Source organism: Siphateles boraxobius, unplaced genomic scaffold (genome assembly GCF_051911475.1).
Source record: "Siphateles boraxobius isolate OS27281-9 unplaced genomic scaffold, OSU_SipBor_1 22, whole genome shotgun sequence".
Classification (NCBI taxonomy): Eukaryota; Metazoa; Chordata; class Actinopteri; order Cypriniformes; family Leuciscidae; genus Siphateles; species Siphateles boraxobius.
In genome coordinates, this window is record NW_027508833.1 from 34,021,029 (window position 1) to 34,044,390 (window position 23,362).

The window sequence follows — 23,362 nt, forward strand, 5'->3', positions numbered from 1 at the left end:
AGATCAGGTTGCCAGATATGAACATTTTACTAAATATAAGAGACAGCAAATCATACAATAGACTCGTTATACATCATTCAAACAGACGTCTCTTATTTGAAACGATTTGTTATCTAGTGGAAACATTTAAACAGTTGCAATTATATTTGTACACAAAGACAGTCCTACCACTTTTTAATTAAGTGCGTCTAATGACCTTAAGCAGCTTAGCTCACTCGCCTAATAATCAATAAACTCCATCAGCTGTGTCCAGCTGTAGGAAGACTTTCTCTGTGGATCTGAGGAACAGCAGCTTATTTCCACTGCTATTGAGCACATGCTGGACTTGTTCACATAAGAGCTGTAATTAGTTTCAGGGGGATCTTAATGGTTTTATAAATGTTTTAATGCTGGTAAATTTTGAGTAGCTTAAAGAGATTGTCCCCCCTGCAAAAATTTAATTCTATCATGATTTACTCACCCTCAGGTCAATCCTAATCTGTATGCATTTTTTTCTTCTGCTGTACACAAAAAATATATATATTTTGAAGAATGCTTTTCAGTCCCCATTATCCATACAATAGAAGTAAATGGGAACCAAAACTAGTTACCAACATAAATTTCTTTTGTGTTACACGCACAGTAGAAAGTTATACGGGATTGAAACAACATGAGGATGAAGACTGGATACAAATATAAATGTGATGTAATAAAACAAAGGCATAACAGTGTGGCTAGCATAGCATATACAAACAACAACCAGACTTAAAACAGAGGAACTAAATACACAGAAATGAATACGAACAAGTGTGATGAATAGGTGAGTGTGTGCAGGTGTGAGCCAGGTGGGATTATGGGAAATGTAGTGTGCTCTGGTAACTGGGGATTGTGACAGTACCCTTTTAGGCTCGACGTGAGTGCTTGGCATAGCAGAAGATGGCGAAGGGCTGACAACCTCCAGCTGAGGCAGGGCTGGAGGACTGGCTGCAGGGTGGTGACAGAGGCAGATGAATGCTAGACGGGGTCAAAGGTAACAGTACATTTTCTATGCAGGTGTCTGTGCTGTCTAGAAACAGCGATGAAGGTTCAGAGGAAACAGGAAGAAAGTTCAGACACACTGGGTGGCTCCTCTTCCGGAGCAAGGGTCCACGCTGACCTCTTATCTTCAGGCACTGGCTGACACGTCACGGCTGACAAATCTTTCCTCCGTGGTCGATGTTGGTAGAACGGGCTCTGGGTCCAGCTGTGTTCTGGAACGGGGGTAGACACTCTCCAGACACCGGATGATAGCGTCCCTTCAGTTCAGCCCAGCCCAGAGATGTCTGGGAGGTCTACGGGGTGATGGTAATTCCCCCCCCGATCAAGATCAGTGACTTCAGGGTATCGTCACCAAAGGGGCTGGTGATGGCAAGAAGGCAGAATCGTCCAATAAATGATAAAAAGTCCTGGCTCTCACGAGCCAAAACTGAAAATCGTACTGCATTTACCATTCCTTTTGGTCGGTTGTTCTGTCACAGGATGAGGATGAAGACGACGGATGAAGACTGGAAACAAATATAAACATGATTTAATAAAACAAAAAGGCAGACAGGCATAACATAGAATACACAAAGAACAACCAAAGACTGAAAACAGAGGAACTAAATACACAGAGATGATTGTGTGCAGGTGTGAGCTAGGAGTGCACAGGAGGGATTATGGGAAATGTAGTGTGCTGTGGTGATTGGATTGTGTCACATAGCATAAGTAATTGATGACAGAATTTTTTGGGTTGACTATCCCTTTAACATTCAATTCTAATAATGTTACATCAACTATGAGAAATGTGGTATTAAAATATAAGGGTATTTAAAGCAAAAAAACACAAACATGTACATTCTGATATTCTGATGCATATTTTGCATGTTTTATTTATGAGATTAAAATGTAAGAGCAAGGCCAATGAAAGTATTTCCAAACACTGATTACAGTTTCATCATGTTTTCCTATTCCATTGGCCTGAAGTAGACGTCAGGTTAGGTTTTTAATCATATCGATTTTTCTTAAGCCTCCTGTCTTGCGGCCTCGGCTGCACACAAATGCTGAGAATGTTGAAATGAAGAGTGCTATTAGAATTAGCCTTAGCATTATCTTAGCTTTTGTTCACAGAGATTGCATGCAAATGAGGCTAACACTGCTATCCTCTGCATTCCAGTTAGCCTACTCAGGAGACGAACCCTGGCAGTTTAACCCAGCTGTGCGCCTGGACTCTTCTGCTAATTAATGAAGCTCAACAACTACAAAAACAACACAATGTACTGTTTCCATTAGATTTTTCCTGTTTTTTCCCCCACTTAAATATGTGATGCAATATTAAAAATCCAAGCTGGACTGAATAATTTCACCGTTTCCCATATACAGTATACCAAATTAACATAAACCAACATACAAATCAGTCCCGTCCTCCCTGGCTTTACTCACGGGAATCTACTGCAGAAACGTGCCTTTTGACTGTTAAACTGGCATATGGTTTGTTTTACAATAAAATATGGGACATGTTAATGCCATAAATTGTAATAAAGCCTGAAAGTCATATCTTGAGCTTTATGCTGCTGATGTGCAGTTCTGTGGTATTTTCCCCCAGGGTTCCATAGTGAAATCCCTGTCCTGCTGAGACACATATGATTATATTAGCCTCTTACTCCCAGTGCAGGAAGAAAAACCTGCCATGGCAAAGGGGTACAGAGAGTGCTCCAGTTGTATATTTCAGCACACTTCAGCAATGTGCTTGCTAAATCTGGGTTAAATGTTTTTTTTTTGTGTGTGTGTGTGTGTGTGTGTGTGTGTGTGTGTGTGGGGGGGGGGGGGGGGGGGGGGGGTTTGTGTGTGTGTGTGTGTGTGTGTGTGTGTGTGTGTGTGTGTGTGTGTGTGTGTGTATTGTTATTTATTTATTTATTTACTGTGTTTTTATTGTTTTTATTTTTCTTGTGGCACAACACATCTCTCTTTTATTATATATTAAAGCATTTGACATTGTTTTGTGATTGCAGACATGCTAGTACTGCGAAAAACTCTTAGGCATATTACTATTTCAACCCCCCCCCCCCAAAAAAAAACTGGGTTTAAGACAGTTATTTATATCTTTTGCTGTAACATGTCAGTAAGAAATATTTTTTCTATTAATTATTATCATCCAGTCAGATTTTTGTATGCACAAGGACAACAGCCGGTATGTTCCACACTGAGATCTGATCTCACTATCATTGAGTCCGTCTGTGTGATTACATGAACACAAATATCTGAGACTAAATCCAGAAGAACTGTGGCAATGTCTCCAAGACGCTTGAAGAATCCTTCCTGAAAAGCTACTTGAAAAACTGTGTGGAGCGAGACGATCTGAGGCCTGAGCAAGTGCACATGGACAAAAGCTGTTTAAAAAACAAAAGGTGGTCACACTGATTTGATATAGTTAATATAAGTTAACTGATAAATAAAATCTATTTATGACATTATTTTTGAAAGCATTCTCAATTTACAGCATTTTTACACAAGTGCCTAAAACTATTCACTGTAGCTTAGCAGGAAAATATTCTTTTTTTCATTTTTATAATTTTATATGTAGCAGAAACAGATCCAAGTCTCACAAAATGTTTACAAAAATGTTATATATAAAAATAAACACCCCCCCAACCTGCACCAGACAGGGAGAGAGAAATTACACCTTAAAGCCATTAATCAAACTTAAACAAAACAAAAAAGAACAATGGAGTGAAGAAATAAAAGAGAGAAGTCATCCATATTACATATATGGCCAAACATATTTCAACTCTTAAAAAGATACTTAAGGAAGGGGACCCAGACTTTATCAAATTTTTTAGAAGCATCAGCTGTAGAAAAATGAATCCTTTCGAGCTTGAGGGCAGCAACCATTTCAGCCAGCCATTTATGAAAGCTGGGTGGTACAATGGACTTCCAGTCCATCAAGATCACCCTTTTTGCCACCACCATACCAAACATAAGAGACAGTTGTTGAGAATGTGTCAATGCTAATATAGGCTCAGAACACCCAAACAAAGCTAACTCAAAATCTGGACTGATTTCTTCTCCAAAAACGTTTGAGTACCACAAAAATATATTATTTCAAAACTGAAATCAGAAATCTCAGGGCAAAACCAAAAAGTATGAGCATGCGTCCCATCAGAGCTCTGGCATCTATCGCATAACGGATAAATATACGGTCATGAATGTATTGCTCATTGTTAGGTAATGCATTAACCAACACTACTGGAACCTTATTGTAACGTGTTGCCGTTTTGTCAAAGTTTAGTTCAAAATTGTACAGTACACAACAGTTCTCTACACTAGAAATGCATAGAAATATGCAGTCGAGTCCGCACTTTTTTTGTTTTACTAGTTTTTGTATATTTTTAATTAATTTTTTATGAGCTACAAATACTTCGTCAAATGCTTCTTTTCAGCACATCTAAATCTAAAGGCTTTAATAATTGAGGACACATGTGTTCCGAGATTGAAAACAAGCAGCAGAGGGATGAAGGGGGAGCAGAAAATGTGGGCGATGTGCACTTCAAGACAGCTGTAGTGCTTGGAATCCCTGTTGCTGTCAGTGAAAAAGATGGACATAGAGGGACTGTGCCAGTGCATCATCTCTCAGATTGCTCCTCTCCTGTGTAGCGACGTGGTTGTATATTGAGTTGTCAGATGTGACACTCCAGACACCCCATGCTGGCTCGGAGTAGGAACTGGAGATCACTGGGAAGTCAAGTCACAATGGGCTCTGGAGTGTTCGGTTGCCACACACACACATACAGTCAGTCATTCAGCTCAATGCGCCACAGGGTGGGGGTGGGGGTGGGGGGGGACTACACAAACACCAGCTCTGGTTGAAAGCATGGACCGAATTACAAGGAAATAAGGTACAGAAGAGAGAAGACAAAGGAAATATTAATTATAAATTGTTTCTTTTTATGTAGTCAAAACCATATCTATGAATTGTGCTTCTTCTAGGACTAATCCCTATATGAATCCGCACATTAGTTATTTATTGTGCTTTATGCTATTTCATGAAGGGCTCCCCCTAAAGAGTTCTCAAGTGCTACTAATTCAAACCCAGATGACACCCCAAACTATTTATAAAAGTGCACTAACCAAATTAATGGTTCATCGAATCTAGAGTAAAACATTTAAGTGCAAATAAACGTGCAAGTGTGACCTGCTAATGCTCTCAATGAGCCCGATGCCGTCTGATCCATTTTATCCCGTGTATTAAGGAGATGGTGAACTTGCCTTTTACAGGGACGACAATTAATTGCTTTTGAGTGATCTAACAGTTACATTTAGTGTTAAGTAGTTCTAAAATTGAAAAAGGCTATTCTGCTGGAGATGAGTCATTATCTGCCTCAGTAGAACGGTGGAGACATGGTGTGTGAAGAAAGGAGTAAAAGAAGGGTTTAGATGGGAACTAACCCACTTTACTAATACGATAAAGATGACTAATGAGATACTAATACTGGAATTTCTGATAGCTTTACATAATGTCTTATAAGATTTTTTATTTACCTACTTTATGCTGTGTTTAAAGTGTTGTGCAAACTAAAAATAAACCTACATTCATGGTTGTGAAAAGCAAACATTGGCTGGGAAAACTGTTTGTGATCTAAAAAATTAAAGGGATCATTTATCCAAAAATTGTGTCATTATTTACTCACACGTGTGCTGTTCCAATACTGTATTACATTCTTCTGTGGAAAACAAAAGAAGATATTTTGTTAAATGTGTCAGTGCTTTAATTGTGTGTCAATACAAAACATACACTTTGTACCTGACAAAAGTCCATATTTGGAAGATTTTTTTTCATCCAATTATAACCCAATCAGAATGCTACAGCATTGCATTATACAATCATTTAAAAAACAATTAAAAAGAATAAAAAGAAAGATCATATTTGAAATAAACTGGGAGTTAACTATAATAAATTTGGTTAACCATAACTTGAACTCTCTCTAAAGACCCAGGACTTCAGGGAATGTAGGGTAGCTCCTTGCATCTCGCGGTAAACAGGGTCTCAAGAGGGACAAGCCCAAAGTTGCCTTCTTTGCACATTGTCAGGAACCGGATATACACACTTCCTTCTCTCTTTCTACACACACATATCAGGACCCCGTGATGTCTCTCGCAGAGACATAACCGGTGTCGAGGGAGCAGGAGACCTGTGAAAGGCCATCAGCACACTAAGACCCAGGAGAGTGACCCTGCTCTCACACTGAGAAATAAATTGGGTGGACTCACTGACAAAAAGCCATCAGGGCCCAACTGCACACATTAGCACTTCACAGATGACGCCAAGCACACCCGTGCCACCAGTCGAACTTTGTTCCCATGGCACATCGAGGACACCAAAAACGTACAGTACCGCTCAAGAGACACAGTAGTTTGGCGCATGAAATGACCAGGAAAGTTGGTCTATACTGCATTCAACTCTTCAAAACCTGCAGCTGAAGAAGAACAAAATGTGTTTGCTTAGATCAAGAGCCTGACTAGCACTTAAAAATGAGTTAAAATGAGCTGAATCAAAACAATTCTTTAGCATTTTGTAACAACTTAATTTCATTTTGTTCAAACCACTTGAATTCATAAAATTTAAGTTAACTTAAAAAAGAGAAAGACTTGTTAATATTTAATATTCAGTTATATAGGAGATTTAGAATAATTTCTATTATGTTTTGTGATTACCATTGTTCAGAATAGTGATGCTTGTGCTTAGGCTGTTGGAGGCGACATTAATAAGACAATCTCTGTTGCTTCACTCAACTACCGACTAACGCTGGAGGCCGTGGTCTTTTGTGTTCTTGTTAGTGCAAATTGTATTCTGCAATTAATTTGCTTTGAATTAGCCATTAATCTGCCAACCTCCATTTAAAAATATATATATATTTATGTTTTTCTTTGGTCATATCTTACTTCACTTGTGATGCCAAGTGAGCCAGGACCGTCACTGGTACCTCTTCAAAAAAAAAAAAAAAGAAAGAAGGTTCATGACACCCCTGACTATATAACTTAGCCACTCCTTTTTTTTTAATGTCAGTTCATACAGTTACCAGAAAGCATTAAACAGATGTGAGCAGGACAGAGGTCATTTCAAACAGACTTATCAAGATCAGCAGTTTAACTTATATGTCTAGAATAGATCAATTAATCTAAAATGAGCTTAACTTTGAACTAAAGCTTTATGGTGAACATCAAAATTCCCAATTGGACTATAAGACACTTTCCCGCTCCGGTTCCAAATTGCACCGACGGGATGATCCATAAATTGACATAATGAGGAAATACAAATAGTCTGGCATATCCGTGCATATTCCTTGGCTTATCTTATACCGGGGCCTCCTCTGAGGGTCCAACCTCAGTGAAAACCCAATTACAGCAGCTCCACAATGCAGTCGCATAACATGGGAGAGTGGAAAGAGTTAAAAGAGCCATTACAAATGCCATGGAGCACTTTTAGCGTCTCGCAAGGTTAATGATAACGGTACTTGGCAGCTGAAATGCTCAAGTAGCTTTTATTGTATCATAATAATGAATCAATGGCATAAAGATAAAATAAAATAAATGAACTCCGAAGTCAATGAGTGAAATGTATGTGCCGCAGCGCAAATAATAAAGAAAAAAGAGTGTGTGTGTGTGGGGGGGTCCTCCACCAACTGGGCCCTCTTTAAGTAATATCTTATGATGTCATCTTCTTGAAAAATATTTGCCTGCAGGTCACTGCTCTCTGTTTTAAAGCCTTAAACGCTTTTGCTACAGAACATTAAATGTCTCCTCACATTATATGATACATATTAGCGGCAGATGATTTTACACACACAATGCTATCTTACTATATAGTGCTATATATGTTCTTTTTTCAAGCCTGAATAAAGGAAACGGCCCCGAATAGCCTTATTATTTCATCTCCTTTGACAATATTATTAGTTAGGTGTAAAAAAAAAATAAGGTTTGCTATTTGGGTACCACAAGTGCTTTCCTCTGGCTGGTGTTTGTATCTCTTGCTCCTCATTTGGGCGGTTGTGTGCTGTAGGAGAGACAGAGCGGATGCGGGCTGACCGTGAGGCTGTGCTGATGTTAGGAACGTTGTCTTACATCAATGTGTCTGCTCTAAAGCCTCAGGGCATAGCGGCTGATTACCCTCTGAGTGGACATGCCTCAAACGCTGCATCAAGTTGTCAAGAACTTTCTGCTCATCCACCATTTTTCTTCCCCTTTCCGACGCAATAATATTGTAACCACGACAGAATGAAGAGTGGCCGCGTGAAGATGTCAGCATAGGAAAAAAAAAAGATAGACTACTCTTGAAAAGAAAAAAAGTCAAGTAGCCAAGCAGACTTTATTGCCTGGATACCAGCATTCTACTCATCAGTTGTTATACAGTATTCTTAATCCAAGTGTTTTTTCCCCTATAGGAAAGTACTTATTATAATTAAAAATCTGTAAGATGTACAATGTTTTTGACAAGAGTGTGACCAAGAGTTTCTGATTTGTAACAGTTCATATTAGCTTGAAAACTCTCACTTGACCAATTTGATATAAAAAACAGCCAAAATGGAAGTTAAAGGTTAATGGTATATAATGTTATATTGATACAGTGTATTATAAATACACTACTAAGTTTGGGGTCAGTAAGATGTTTTATTTTCTTTTAATGAAGCAAGCCTGCATTTATTTGATGAAATATTAATTGAAAACAGTCATATTTAAATCTTATTGCAATATATTCTAAAATGTATGTTATCCCTGTGATGGCAAAGCTGAATTTTCAGCAGCCATTACTCCAGTGTTCAGTGTCACATGATCCTACAGAAATCATTCTAATAGAAACATTTCCCATTATCATCTGTGTTGAATTTCAAGAGCATATAGGCAATGAACAACAGTCTTAAGTTGCGTAATGTAAATGGCCTGAACATACCCCACATCATGGAGTCTATACAGAAAAAAGTCAAAACCACAATGCGTTAAAACTGAAAACATGTTCTCACACAGTAAACACAGCCCGAGTCAAAACTGGAAGCATGTTTAATATTGCTCTACTATTATCCTGAAAGGCATAATTGGAGTTACACATCTGAACTGATCGTAGTTACAGAATCATAGGTCTCTCTTTTTGCATTGAACAATATATACAATGTAAAATAAATACATTTACACAAATGGACATATTGTTTGGAGCACACTGTAATGATGCACATCACAAAAATATACAGTTAATAGTTTTACCGATGTGGAGCACATCTAAAAACTACAGACATTATTCTCACTACAGGTTGTTTCAGCAACTGCTGGGTTGAAATATACCGTTATCATATTGATCATAGAAGCTTCTCAAATGCTCTTTTATTCATTCCCCTTCCTTTTTTTCTGGATCTTGTCCTTTCCCTCACTGGTTTCTGTGTAAGACTGCCAGGAAGCCTAGATGCGTTTGGCAGACGAGTCGATGCATGAATAAATACAACCAACACCTAGAATATCTTCAACATTGAAAAATAGCAGTTGTTTGTACATTTGCTCATCATTAATCCTTAATTTGCAAAATAGTCCAATAGATACAGCATTTGATCACTAATTGAATAGCATTGTACAACAACTGTACGTCGTACCGTTATATTGCTTTAAATAAGAAAATATATCTAAAAAAAAGTCATTGTGGGTACGGATTAAATAGACTTTGATTTCAGCGCTGAATAGATGAGTTTTAAAAGACAGTAAAATTGTCTTTAAATGGTTCGAGAGGTCTGTGTACCTTTTTGTCCAAAATTACACAGGACGTGGAATAAAAGTATTTTGTTTTTCGTTTTGTGCACTAAAAGCAACTTGGAAAAAATGCATATCTGAAAGATTGAGTGCAGATCAGGAAAACTGAAATCTTACAAAACTGACCAGAATTAGAAATCTTAGCTGGTTTCATATCGCTTTATTTCCTTTGTGATCACCTCAGAGTAAAGACAACACAAAAAAAAGGAAGGACATTTTTTTTGAGAGAAAACCGCACCTCATCTGCCAGGAGTTGATCACGTGAAAAAATGTAAAGTCCCCCGACCCCCGGCCCCCCCAAAACCCATGTTCTGACCATCTGATGAGTTGCCATGAGCGATAAGATCTTCTAGTCACGTTACACTAACCTTTCCAAAGCACAATCTATTAAGAGTTTTGAATAGCTAATGATAGATACAGTGTATTTATAGAACAAGACTGAGAAAAGCAACAAAGAAAACCATTGTTCCCCATTCGTCTTCAAAAATGATCTGTTCTTGCAGATTTTTTTCCGTAATTTTTATTAAGCACACAAAGTCAAAAGTGATAGTTTTGAAAACCGATCTTACACCAAAACCAACAAAAATGTTTCTTCCCTTTGCAACCTTAAAGAGTCAAGATATATACCAATGGAGTTCAGCATGAAGGCCTTATGTACAGCATTTTGTTAAAAGAGAAGGAAAATCAGAAAAAGAGGGGAAAGAAAGAAAAAGAGGTACTATTTCAAAGCATATTTTTCTTTGCAACCTATGATATACAGTGTTAGTCTACAAGATCGGAGTTACACAGATGGTCTCTTGTACATATAATGCACTCCTTTTAAATATTCACTTATATATCAGCATAGATTATATTGATCGTTGATCGGTTGATCTAGCATTAACTAGGAAGAGTCTTTTTTCAGAAGGTTATTTGAGAACCCATCATCTTGCTCCTGAGGATTCATACATCCAGTATTGTCTCTAATTCTACCCTGTCTCTAAAAAATGAACTAAAGTTAGAAAAAAAACAGAAGACAAACTGAAACAGCGAGACCTGCGATCTCCACGGGTAGTACACTACATCTTTTGCGTGTGACAGAGGAAAGGCGAAAAAAACTGAGATGTTCCAGAAAAAACACAGCAGACATGAAACACCAAGAAGCTGAACTACATTTTTTTTGTTCATTTTTCATTCTTTTTTTTTCTTTGATCTGTTCCAATAAAATGTCTTAGGTTAGATTTTTAATCTGTTCATTTACAATATACAATGCTTAAGAATATTCAGAAAATACCCCATACTAATACTGACATATTTCTGATGAAGGCTGTGGATCGCCGCTTGCTTTGATACTTGAGCCTCTCTGCTAAAAATGTCATTTGGAAGAAGATTACATCACGTGTATGATATCTCTGGCACTAAAAAAACCCAAAAAACCAGGACCATCGTGAAACTAAATCTACGTTGATTCTCCGTCTTCCCTAAGTGCTATTTTGCTTAAAGTTCAAATACTGCTTCAGTATGAAAGAACGCCAATAGAATTTCGAGGCTGAAGTTAATATATATGCATATATAATTGACTTGAGATAATGGTTATGGTCCTCCTGGCCACATCGGGTATGTAATGTATCATCTTATGACAAGCACAGACAGAAACACGAAAGCTTCTGGAAATTCGTTTTCCCAAGTAAGTGTGGCACTAAGAAAAAAAAAAATCAAACAAAATTGCATACATATACACCTCCACTTTTTTTAAACATCTATTGCTTAGAGAAGATAGCAGGTTTTCATCTTCATATTTCGTAAATCGCGCAACACGGTGGTCGGTAGAAAAACATAACGATCTATTATTAACATCATATGAAGAAACATTGTGTTTGTTGACCATACCATATATTTACATCCTTCAGTACAGTAAAAATACACTTGAATAAAAGATAATAAAATAAAGTCAATAAATAAACGAGTCTGTTCCTTGACCACTGCGTTTCATCTTTGCTCAGTATTGCATGAGAGACTAAAGCTTCGGCTATTCCCTGAAAAGATTGAAATGAAATCATTAAAAGAGGCTAGACGTGTTTGGAAGACTTGAAAGAAAAGGACAAGGGAGAGACACACACATGATCAATCCGCATGGCTACATAATGGTGAGGAGCAGCTTCTTCAAAATCTCCGTTTGGCTATCGCGTTGTTAAACTGCTCCGAGGACTTCTAATGTAATACTGCATATAGTCACTACTCTCATGGTAAAGAGGGTCGAATCCTTCAGAAACATGGAAGCTGGACGGTACAGTTTGGGGAAAGTTTCTCTTGCTGGTGTCCATTGGGTGGACCTCCTTCCTTTGGCAGGGCTGGTCTTTCTCGGCTCCAGTAATTCTCTTTTGAAAATCAACAAAATGTTTCAAAAGCACAAAAAAACTCAGCATCAGATTTTCGAGAAGAACAAGTCAACGGCTGGTTTCAAGTCCCACTGCTGAATAATGAGAGCAGTCATTTTTTTCCCACTTCATATTTTTCTCAATAATCACATTTTAAATCATTCTTATATTTAAGTATCATTGTCAGTAATTAGAAGTACCATTACGGTTATGTTTTTAGTTATTATTTGATAAAGTTTATAGACAAAGGTTTCACGAACAGTGGCAGAGAGTTAGTCAGTGTCTGCCCGGTGAAGGGGCGGAGTCAGTGACGTACCCCCTCCAGCTCTCTGTGGGTATAACACGGGCCGGGGGGGGCGGAGTTAGACCTTGGCCTCCAGCAGCTCCAGAAACAGTTTGTGCATGGGCACTTTGCCGTCCTGTTTGATGCTGTAGAAGTGCTGCACCGCCTTGGTGGAGGTTTGTCGGAGCAGCGGTAGGGTCATGAGCAGCTTGCCGGCCCGGCGCGGGTCCTCCGCATGCTGGCCCGCCTCGTAGTCCTGCAGGGCCTCGTGCAACACGTCCTGGAGCTTCTGCACAGCTTCCACGTCCTCTATATGCATGGAATCTGGAAAAACAATTATTCAGCGGACAATGATGAGTTGCTTTAGAAATAACTTCAGGGAAACACAAATTTAGGTTTCGCATTTTCCTCCAGACCCAATAAAACAATGAATCACACATCATTTGATTTTTTTTACTATGACATGACCAAAATGGGAAAAAAGTAATAAATTTTGCAACTACCAAAGTTTTAGCAATATGTAAAGGTGTCTAGTGATACAATATGACATGATAGTGTCTAGTGGTACAGTTTTCATTCATCATTAAAAACTCTATATATATGTGGAAGTTGGCTCAAATATCAAAGCAGGCCCCCTTTAGTTTAAACAGGCATGACACTCCTGGTTGCTAGTCCTGTATGGGACTTTACTTTGTTTCTTTCTTTTTTTAAATCCATTTCAGGCTGACGGAAACCTGAGGATGAAGTCCCGGCAAAAGGAAAGGGATTAAAAGAATGTGACTCGTGGTTTTTTGCCAGCCCTAAGCTCATTCTCCAGTGATTAAAGACACACTTGAGTGTTAAACGCTGAAACTGTCCTCGGCACGTGTTTACAAGCCTCTCTATGGGACTGATGAATGGCACGGGCGACAGAAACAGTGTTTGGAGGAGAGCTGATATGGCACTTGTCTAAGCGAGAGAAACAGAGGCTCGAGTCAGGAAACAATACCTCAGCCTGACTGGCATTGTCTGCCAGAAATGTCAAACAGGCTGCATTTGCATTTGCACTCGTTAGTACAGCATTCACGCCCGTTCACCGCGACAGACGTGCCTCTGAGAACGCAATTAGTCTCAGGCAGCTACTATCTTTGCTGTGTTGTGCTCCAGTGGATAATATAGTTGCACTTTTCCAGCTAATCCAAGCATTGGATGCTACTACGCAGTGCTCTCATGGTTTTATCACATCACAATGGTAAAGAAAGTGTTTTGTCTGACTTGCTCTTTATAGACTGACTCCACCAACAGTATTGACTCGGTTTTCTACAGTGGCGTGTCAATCCGATCCCGTTCCCTCCGGATAAAATGTCCAAATGCACGCTTGCTTTTGGAAAAGATGTCACAATCAATGCATTGCCTCGAATCAATTGATACATACACGTTAAATAATAATTGTATGGTCAAGTATTGATAAAAGTGAGACCCTATGAGGTTCCTCTATTAGTAGAGAGCACCATCTGTCCCTTGGGCTGGCCAGCGGGACAAACGTCAGCCTGCTTCAGGCTGCGATTCGATATCCTAACCCTTCAGTGTCTGGAGCCCATCTAGAATTCAGACAGCGAGGTCTAGTCCATCAGTCACATGGGCTTTGGCCATCTGAAAAGTGACCTGTGATCCGACAGAAATCCCTGGCAGGAAAGTGCTTACCTGCACCTTTCCACACAAGCTGCACTATCAATCTCACCATCACTGATGGAGACGACGGAAAAACTCCTGCACACTATTTGTGCCTTAAAATTTACTATCAAAAATACACTTCGCTAGACTCAAATGTGTAAGGATTTCCTAGAATGACACTGGAATCGTGTCAGTAAATGGCTGAATTGGTTGAAGCTATAGGAAGGTCATGGACTGTTTTACTGATCCATTTACTTAAATTTTGACTACATGTGTCCTCTAAAAAGAAACATGCACCATGATGAGATAAACTGCAACGTGAAGCTTTCAAATAAATAGGAAAACATTTAACTCTGACATCGATTGCTTAAGCAATACTGAGTCTATTGAAAGACTATGAAATACATTGGATCTGAGTGGAAATACCCAGCACCTCAGGGCTTTAGAAAATGGTGGAGTGTATCATTTTTTTTAGCAGCTGTCTGAAACACTCTGCTCTCCACCAAAAAAAGAAGTGACAAAATGGCTCACCTTTGAAATCGGACATGATGCATGTCTCTCCTGAGAGAAGAGTGCAGAGAAAAGCCGCAGAGAGAAAGTCTCGATAAATACAGAGAATGACACCGGAGAATGAGAGGATAAAAACAGATCCAGGACTAGCGATTAGCCTAAGCATCAGGCTACAGGAAGTCTCATTGTGTTTGCCTCAGATAAAAAAAGGCGTAAACATGGACAGAAGACGACATCAGTTTGAATAAATCTACCACTTATCGATCACTTTTACCTGTTTTTGGCAGGTTGACACGTACGTCAACAAAGCGAGATGAACTGCTAATCGTCGAATCAATTAAAAATGAATTTCTCAAAAGAGTCACGTGCTCTCTCACTCTCTCAGGGGTGCACTTTAGGCAGAACGGCCCCGGTGTCTGCAGGCCAGGGCCAAACTCGCGAGCCGTCACCCGCAAGCGAGCAAGAGCAATCTGCTTTTTCATTTTTCAGCATGGCCAGGCCCAGCCGGAGATTGATCGTCACATATGGCCCCAGAAAACAAACTGTCAATACCTTGAGCGCTGGAGAATTTGAACAAATAGCCGCCCTCCCATTCAAGCTGCTCATTGCGTCCCATTTAACAGATTTTATTGACAGTTTCCTTCTTGTAATTAAAGGGAAAACTACTTGCCAGCAACCAAGATAAAGTTCAAAGATGGGGTCAACACAAAGGGAGCCAGAGGGCCATGGATGGCGGACAACATCAGAGCCTGTTATTGACATGCAGGTGCATAGTGATGGGCTCCTTACTTAAGAGGCATCTGAGCAGAGACTTATGCTAATTTGGAGAGGGGCAGCAGTCGTGCTTTTGAAGGTTTTCAAACGGGGCAGGGAGGGGTGGGAACACTGTTTAGTGTGGTGTTGTGTGTGCGAGTGAACTGAAGAAGAGAAAACATGAGAGAAAGAAAGACCAAGATATTAAGATATCTCTTGACTGTACCTGAACAACTCCACCGCTACATCGGCCTTTAACATTCCAAAACAGTGAGTTTAACTCTTTCTATGCTGATAAAATATCAACAACCAATCCTATTAAAAGGTTGAAAAAACAAACTGATGATAGGAAATTCAAGAGGCCTCAAGTGCTAAAAGCTAAGCTAAGCTAAAGTTAAACACAACATCTCGTCGCATTTGCAACAGGATTGCTGTGAATTATTTTGTTTAACAATTTTGTTTAGGAAACAAAGAGACACCTTGAACAATGTAAATTGTAATAGAATGGAGACTTTAATCAGAGCAGACATCATATTTAGGTTGATGTAAATAAAAACAAACAAAGTAATGACAGCTAGAAGTGGGTTAGTGACAGGTAAGAGTGTCCATGATAAATAGTAAAAAATTACTCTTTATTAATGTTGGTTTCATATGTTTTTGAAAAACTTTTTGCCATTTGTAAAAAATTGAATGATGAATAATAATGAATCATTGTATAAACTGTATTTATAATTTATTTTTGAATACCTTCATGGTTGCACTTTATTTTAAAGTATGTGTACGTGTGTGTACTTACAGTGTACTTACCTAAGAAAGTACTGGGTAATATAAGGTAACTACATGGGTCAAGATCAGGTTTAGGGGTAGGTTCAGGGATAGTACCTACAGTACTTATTACCCAGTTATTGTAATTACGATAATAAGTACATAGTATGCACATGGGGTAAATATGTATTATAATATAATATGTAAACTAAATATTATTTTATTTATTTTACCAAAATACCATATTCATAAATCCTGATAAATATTAAATGTCATGCCATTGACCCAAATTTTTTTTTTTAAATCCAGAATTTTTTGTCCTTTGGAAATCTGTTGAGAATTTTTATTTTGGTCACCTGAAAGTTTTATAACCAAATGTGGCGCCTGCTCTGACTGAAATCTATAACATTTGCTCATTTTACCTGAGTTAGCCAGGGCTATAGCTTTAAGAGTGACAAACTCCTCCTTCTCCAGCTTCATGCTCTTGTATTTCTTAACCAGCTGAAGAATGGCGTTATTCAGGTCGAGCAGGCCGGCCAGCTTGGACTGATCCTCATCCATGATGTAGTCTTCCGCGTAGACCAGCTTGTCCTCAAAAGACAGAGAACGGTAGACTACACGCAGGATCAGGATCTCCATCCATGCGCTCTGCAGAAGACTCATCTGGTCCGCCAGCGAGAGTGTGGAAAACCCTGAAAAAAGCGAGAGAAAGAGCTTTGTTCACCTCAACGATGAACGCTCAGCTTCAAATCAACATTCAATGCAGTATACGATATTAAAGCTCAGTTCATTGTCAGATGTTTCTGGTTGTGTAAGTGGGAAGCATTGACATTCTAGATGTGTATTACAGAGGAAAACTCCAGTGGGAGTGAGCTGAGGCACCTAGCACGAGCCTTGGCTCTCATCTCCTGCTGCGCTGCAGGCCAGGGGGCATCCTGAGGGAGGGCACACCTTATCTCCCCCAACATGCAGCATGGATCAATTCTTCCCATCACACCAACTGAAAGACTAATTGCTTGCCTCAAACTCCTTCTCCTTCCTCCTCCCCCTACTCTGCACGCACTTTTTTTCAGTTTTCACATCTTTTTGCTGGAAGTGAAGGAAGTCGTGGAGTTCATGTTCATGAATGCCATTTGAAACTGACGATCACATGGTTTTTGTCTGTCCATGAGACAAGGAGTTTAACCTTCATGTTCATTTTGAGGTCTGAGAAACCTATTTAATATTGAGGTACCAGGTGATACCTAAGTATTTCTTAATACTATTATGCCTCAACTACTTTCATTTGCTAAGATTTTCTGATTGATGCACACACTGTTCGAGGACCTCAAATTTAGTGTTAAAGTTTCAATAATTTCTGTCAACTCACATTTAACTGGGTCAGATGAAAGTTTTAAGTGAAGGGAAATAAGAGGTTAAAATAAAGATCTGGTAACGCTTCATTTTACAGTCCTGTTTCCCATGTACATACTATGTACTTATTATAGTAATTACAATAACTGGGTAATAACTGGGTAATAACTAGGTACTAACCCTGAACCTACCCCTAAACCCATGTACTTACCTTATATAACCCAGTACTTTCTAAGTAAGTACACTGTAAGTACTGTACTGTAAAATGAAGCGTTTCCAAAAATCCCCCCAACTATTACTGAAATAATCATAATAAAATACTTATTATTATGTCAATAGAACATAATAGAGCTAAAATAAAGAATGAAAAAAGTGCAAGTACTCTTTTCGAAACCAAGGCAGACAAAAAGTAGCTTGTAAAGGGCAAGTAATCTTAATAAACTGCATAAGTGCTTGGGAGCCATCCTTCAGCTCTGAAGTAGAGAAGGACAGGCAAAACAGCACCTGTTGGAGTTGGACCATTTCGTCTCATCTCACTCGTTCTGCTCTTCCAAGAATAGATGAAGCGTCTCTTTTTGCGACAGCAAGGGGGCTAATCTGGGTGGCGGGGGAACGGGAGGAAAGATATGCTCACCAACATCTGTTGTGGAGAGATGCCTTCAGAGAAAGCAGGCAATTTCGCTCAATTTTTTTCTTCTTCTCTTTTTTGAACTCTCTTTCTGTGAGTTAATGGCTAATGGCATTGAGCTCATTAGGTATAGGTTTCAGGCTATTGTTTATACCAACCGCTAATTTATTATCCCAAACTGTTAACATCTCTGATCTCATTAGAGGCAGACTAAGAGCTGGTGAGCAGTTGGTGCCTCCCCTGGCCTGCTGGTGCTAGTGTGCTCAATGCCAGTTGGCAGGGCCATCTTCTACTACTTAATAAAATCATCAAAAGGGATTAAGCCAAGAATTTCTTAAGGGGGTCTAATGCAAGACTGCTGCATTCTTATGAAGACATTGGCCTCAATGAAAGGTGGCATTGGGTTTAAAAATAAGATCACACTCTCTCGGCCTCCTTAGAGGCACATGCAAGATTGCTGATCTTTTGGAAAAAAAAAATCCACTGACATAAATCAGAGTCAAACTGCAACACTTATTCCGAATAAAAATAATCATAAGCATAATTTTGACTATAACTGATATTATATTGATAAATTGATTGGATATATAAAAACATTTCATGTTTAATATTTTCTCCATTACGAGATTCATTTCAAAAATACATAAACGCTGTGGGCTGTCACTCTGACCAGCCTGACACATCACCATTAGCTTAGCCAATGGTGTGAGTCTAGGGTCTGTTTGTCCAACCAATGGATGACATAAATATCAAAGATTTTTTTGCACACTTGGTGACAACACTAGAACAGAAACATTTAAAAGAGTTATCATTGGTAGAGTTGATCATGAAAAGAAACAAATCGTACAGGAGTCAAATGAATGATGGAAGACTGAAGGCACTATTTATCAAGACAGAACGAGAGATTCAGAGGGACAAAGAGAATGAGAGTACGAGCGACAAACAGAGAGACAAAATAAAGGCAGGGGCGGGTGAGGAGGGGGTTGTGGAGTGGCAGATGGACGGAGCCCATCGCCTTGAGCTCCCCCTGTGCCACTCCCATCCCTCCCTCTCAGCCACTGCTGTTAGTAAATAATTAGATTTACACATTCCCCAATCTCCACACATCTCTCCGCAGAATAATTAAAAGCCGGATGATTAGTTTATTGAGTGGAAGAAAGAACTTTTTTTTCCCTCTTTATTGAGGTCCATCAATGATTTTATCAGGGGCTCGCGCTTTTACGGTTGTCATGCCAGTGCAGGCATCCAATTTTTCTTATCTCCCTGATTAATACAAATGCTGTTTCAGGACGCATTAATTAACAGATACAAATCTAGGTTCTCATGGCTGGATCGATAGAGAGAAGAAAAGAGCCATCAATGTGAATTTACTGCTGATGATGGAAAAGGTTCTCTATTGACATTTACGCGAGGGCAAACTTTAAAGATGCATTTTTCCCCTTCTTTTCATCTGTTATTTCATTTCACAAAAGAGCTCAGTGGCGACTGTGATTACGGTTCACCTTTGGATGCTTTGCTGCGTGAGAAAGGATCCAAAGAGCCAAATTAAAGCGCGTCACTGTCATTTCAGCTGTGGTAAATGTGTACAACTCTTTTCCCAAAGGACTTCCTGGAAGTTTATTGACTCAGTACAGGCATGACACTAGACAAGGCATGACTGTCTACACACACACACACACACACACACACACACACACACACACACACACACACACACACACACACACACACACACACACACACACACACACACATACACACACACACACACACACACACACACACACACATATATATGAAAACAATGTCTAATTTTTCAACATATATTCTGATATTTAATAATTTGCCTCGTTTCTTCTGTGCTGGAAAAAAGCAAGCCATGTAACTCTGGATAACAGTCTCTTTTATTTGGCAGACACAAAGCAGACTGCCCCATCCTGATGACACACAGGCATTATCTGATCCAGCGTTCAATCTCCAGTAAGGTCTTCTCAATTTAACTCTCTTAGCCCGGAGAACAGCTTCAGAGCTCAGACTCTCTCTCTCTCCAACAGGACTGAAGGGGTTTTGCCACGGGCACAATCTCTCTTCTTCTCTCTATCTCTCTCTTTTCTCTCAGTAAACTGATGCACTTTGTGCTAGATGGGGAGGAAAGGCTAAGTATGTGGATCTGTGAAGGTTACACCAGTAGAAGGTATCTGATGGCTGAGGCCTTGTGAAACCTGCAGTGGCTTTTCAGAAGAAATAAGCATTGGAGCAGCGTGTAGCACAGGCTGACATAAAGAGGCTGCGGTGCAGCCATGCGAAGTTAACCCCTGCCGGGCAGGACTGCTCACCACCAGGCCTCACAGCAACCACCGTCCGTCCGTCTGCCAAATCTTTTCTGACTGCACGTTTACACACTGAGAGAGCCCACTGAGACAAACACACACACATACGCCGTCGTTCTTTCTCCTCGTCTTCCTCAAGGCAGACTTCACCTCAGCAACGCTGTTTAGCCATTATATAAACACACGTGCGCTCGGCTCCTCCGTCTCACTTTAAGCAACACCCCTGCTTATTTTCTCATGGTTTCAGGGTAAATGAACACGCTTGAGCAATGAGAATCAGTTCTATTCTGTGTGCAGACTGCACTGGATGTTTATTTGAAATATCCTGGTTCCCTCCTGACCTCCTTTGTGAATATACACTCTATTTACTTTCACACTTTGTCAAGACGATGATGACACAGTGACTAATCTACTTGTAAAAATAGGGCAGGGGAGAGCGAAGGTGAGACTTAGTAATATTAGTAGTCTAAGTTGTCATATCGCCTTAAGAGATAAAACAACAACAACAACAACAAACTTACAATCTATAGTAGATGTGATGTATTGTAGATGTAGATGTATTCACATCTTACAATTCTTCTCACAATATCCGGAAACCAGCACAATTGTGAGAGTAATTTTGCTTTTATACTGCACTTCAGTAATAAACAATAAGTTAATATTGATTAACTTACATTTCATACACTATTACCAGTTGCATTTTGTAGTTTTGTTACACCGACGGAAAAAGTTCCAAATTAATCCACAGCAGAACCAGAGCAACACATAATAGTGAGCTTTGTTTCTTTCCTGAATCAATCAGTGTTTCTGAATGAATCATTTGAGAATTTTTTTCCAGCTGGCTCATAAAGACTTGTTTCATTCCTGAATGAACCAGTGCTTTTGAACAAATCGTCTGAATGAATGATTCAATGACTCAATCATTCAAAATACATTTCGCCACCTACTGGCATACCAATAGATACAGTATTCGTGAAGATATATATATATAACATGAAACTGCCTACCCCCCCTCCCATTTCTTTTCACCTCTGTACTGTTGTGTATTTGAGTCACTAACACATATCCTTTGTAGCATCAATCTCCAAACAAGCCATGAAAAGGATGTTTCCTTGGAATACATTCAGCTGATTGGTGATTACTCTAAGCTTACAGATAAGCCTGTGGTGAGGCTAATGATGCCAAAGTCCATGGTGAGACAGGAACAACCACCGTGCCAGTCTCTGTCTGTCCATTTACTGCCCCAGCGAGGCGCTCAGACGCTACTCCCTCACCAGCTAAACCAGCTTTCTGCAAAACTCCTGCACCAGAACAACTCCCACCAAAAGACATGGCAAATATTAGCCTACAGTAGTCTTGCACAAATCAAAAACAACATGAAAAGGCAAACAAAAGTGTTCTGTGTGTGTGTAAACAGGCGGGTCTTTAGTCTCCCTTCCAACCTCAGCAAGGAGGGGGGACACAGGGGAAGTGATGACAGGAGCCGCATACACACAAACCGCTGCAGTGCTCCTCTTTGCTTTTATCACCGGCCGCCTTTCATCTCCGCAAAACAACACCAGTCAGAGAGAAAAAGAGGGGAAAATCACACTTTTTAGGAAGGAAAACACATTAACACTGCCATAGCTGTCCACATCCGTTTAGCGGCTAAGCACATATTCACCTGTCAGTATGAGGCATGTTGCCGTACAGCGTTTACCGTGATCACATGTGCACTGCTACAGTGTTAAACAGCTGCTGGCTTCAGCTCTACCATTCAATAGAATTTAACAGAATTGAGTGATTTTCCCTCAGGCTTTTCTTTGGGGAAAAAATGTAATGGTATTTTTTGGCACTTATTATTTGTTTACGTTTTGAGACAAATTTTTGAAATCGACAGCAATCAGCGGAAGGCTAATTCTGTAGGAGGGTGAAGCAATGGGGTCAAAGGTTATCAACTGTCATTAGACTACTGATACTCGTAAAGTCACAAAATTGACTATTTATTGTCTTTATACATGTATTGTGCTCAATTAATTGGTGCATATTAGTCTAAAAATAAAAATATTTCAGTAAATTTAATCAACTAGCACCAACCATCTGACTCCATTTTGGTATATAATTAGCCTGGCTAACGTCAGACCTAGTCTCACTGAGATGTGGGTCTGGGAATCACATGTTCATTTTCTTGTATTTGAGGCGTGGTTTACGAATGCCCAGAGCCGTTTATTGGGTGCTACGAATGTCTATCAAATGCGCCTGTACGTAGCTCATAGCCAATCATTTCAATTATACCAGATGGCGTATGTAGAGCGACAGAAATTAGACGAGGAAGAAGACGATGGGTCAGAGATTTAACTAAACTACTTAGAACAATATCTAAGGCTGCATCGAAAGGTAACTTTGCGTCTGCTGCCATGTTGGATCCATAGATATAAACAAACTTCTTCGCTGTGTCGCATAGACGTTGTCATTGTCTTGCTGCTCCCTCCCCGTTCTGTGATTGGTCCCCTCGCTGAGGCGAATATCTGGTCCATGGAATCCAGACTGCCTAGCAGCTTGAATAAAATCGCGTCCTGTATGTCTTGTTGTTGAATATCCTGTTTCACTTGAAAATGTGTCAGATGAAAGCAAAATCAGTTGCCCACTGATTAATTGAATTGCATTAAAAAAGTGCAATACTCCATAAATAAAGAAAAACGTCATTTTATTTGAACTATCTTCCTTCATATTATTAGGACAAAACTAATAACACAACTAATTTACCACCCAAAGCAGAGAAGATGCCGCATCGTCATGTTGGCACGGTTTCTTGATTCTAATGCACCTAATTAGCAATCGGCAGACTCTTAATTGCATACATTAGGGCAGATTGGTGGTGGAGATTAATTCTAAATATACTCAGACAGCTGGTTAAGATAGCATGGATTACAGTTCGGACTGTACTTTTCCACTTAATTGCATATGG

General features: G+C 39.5%; 1 protein-coding gene across 19 annotated transcripts in view; it reads right to left on the reverse strand.

The window, feature by feature from the left end:
• Positions 1 to 9,030: 9,030 nt before the first annotated feature.
• Positions 9,031 to 23,362, reverse strand: part of esrrga (estrogen-related receptor gamma a) — a 276,809-nt gene continuing 262,477 nt past the window's right edge. For all 19 annotated transcript variants that reach the window (XM_077239803.1, XM_077239807.1, XM_077239795.1 and 16 more), the window contains 2 exons: positions 16,527 to 16,796; positions 9,031 to 12,747 (listed from right to left, as the gene is read on the reverse strand). In XM_077239803.1, coding sequence (XP_077095918.1) covers positions 12,503 to 12,747; positions 16,527 to 16,796 — 515 coding nt within the window. In that variant the 3' untranslated portion in view covers positions 9,031 to 12,502. The remainder of the gene's footprint in view (positions 12,748 to 16,526; positions 16,797 to 23,362) is intronic.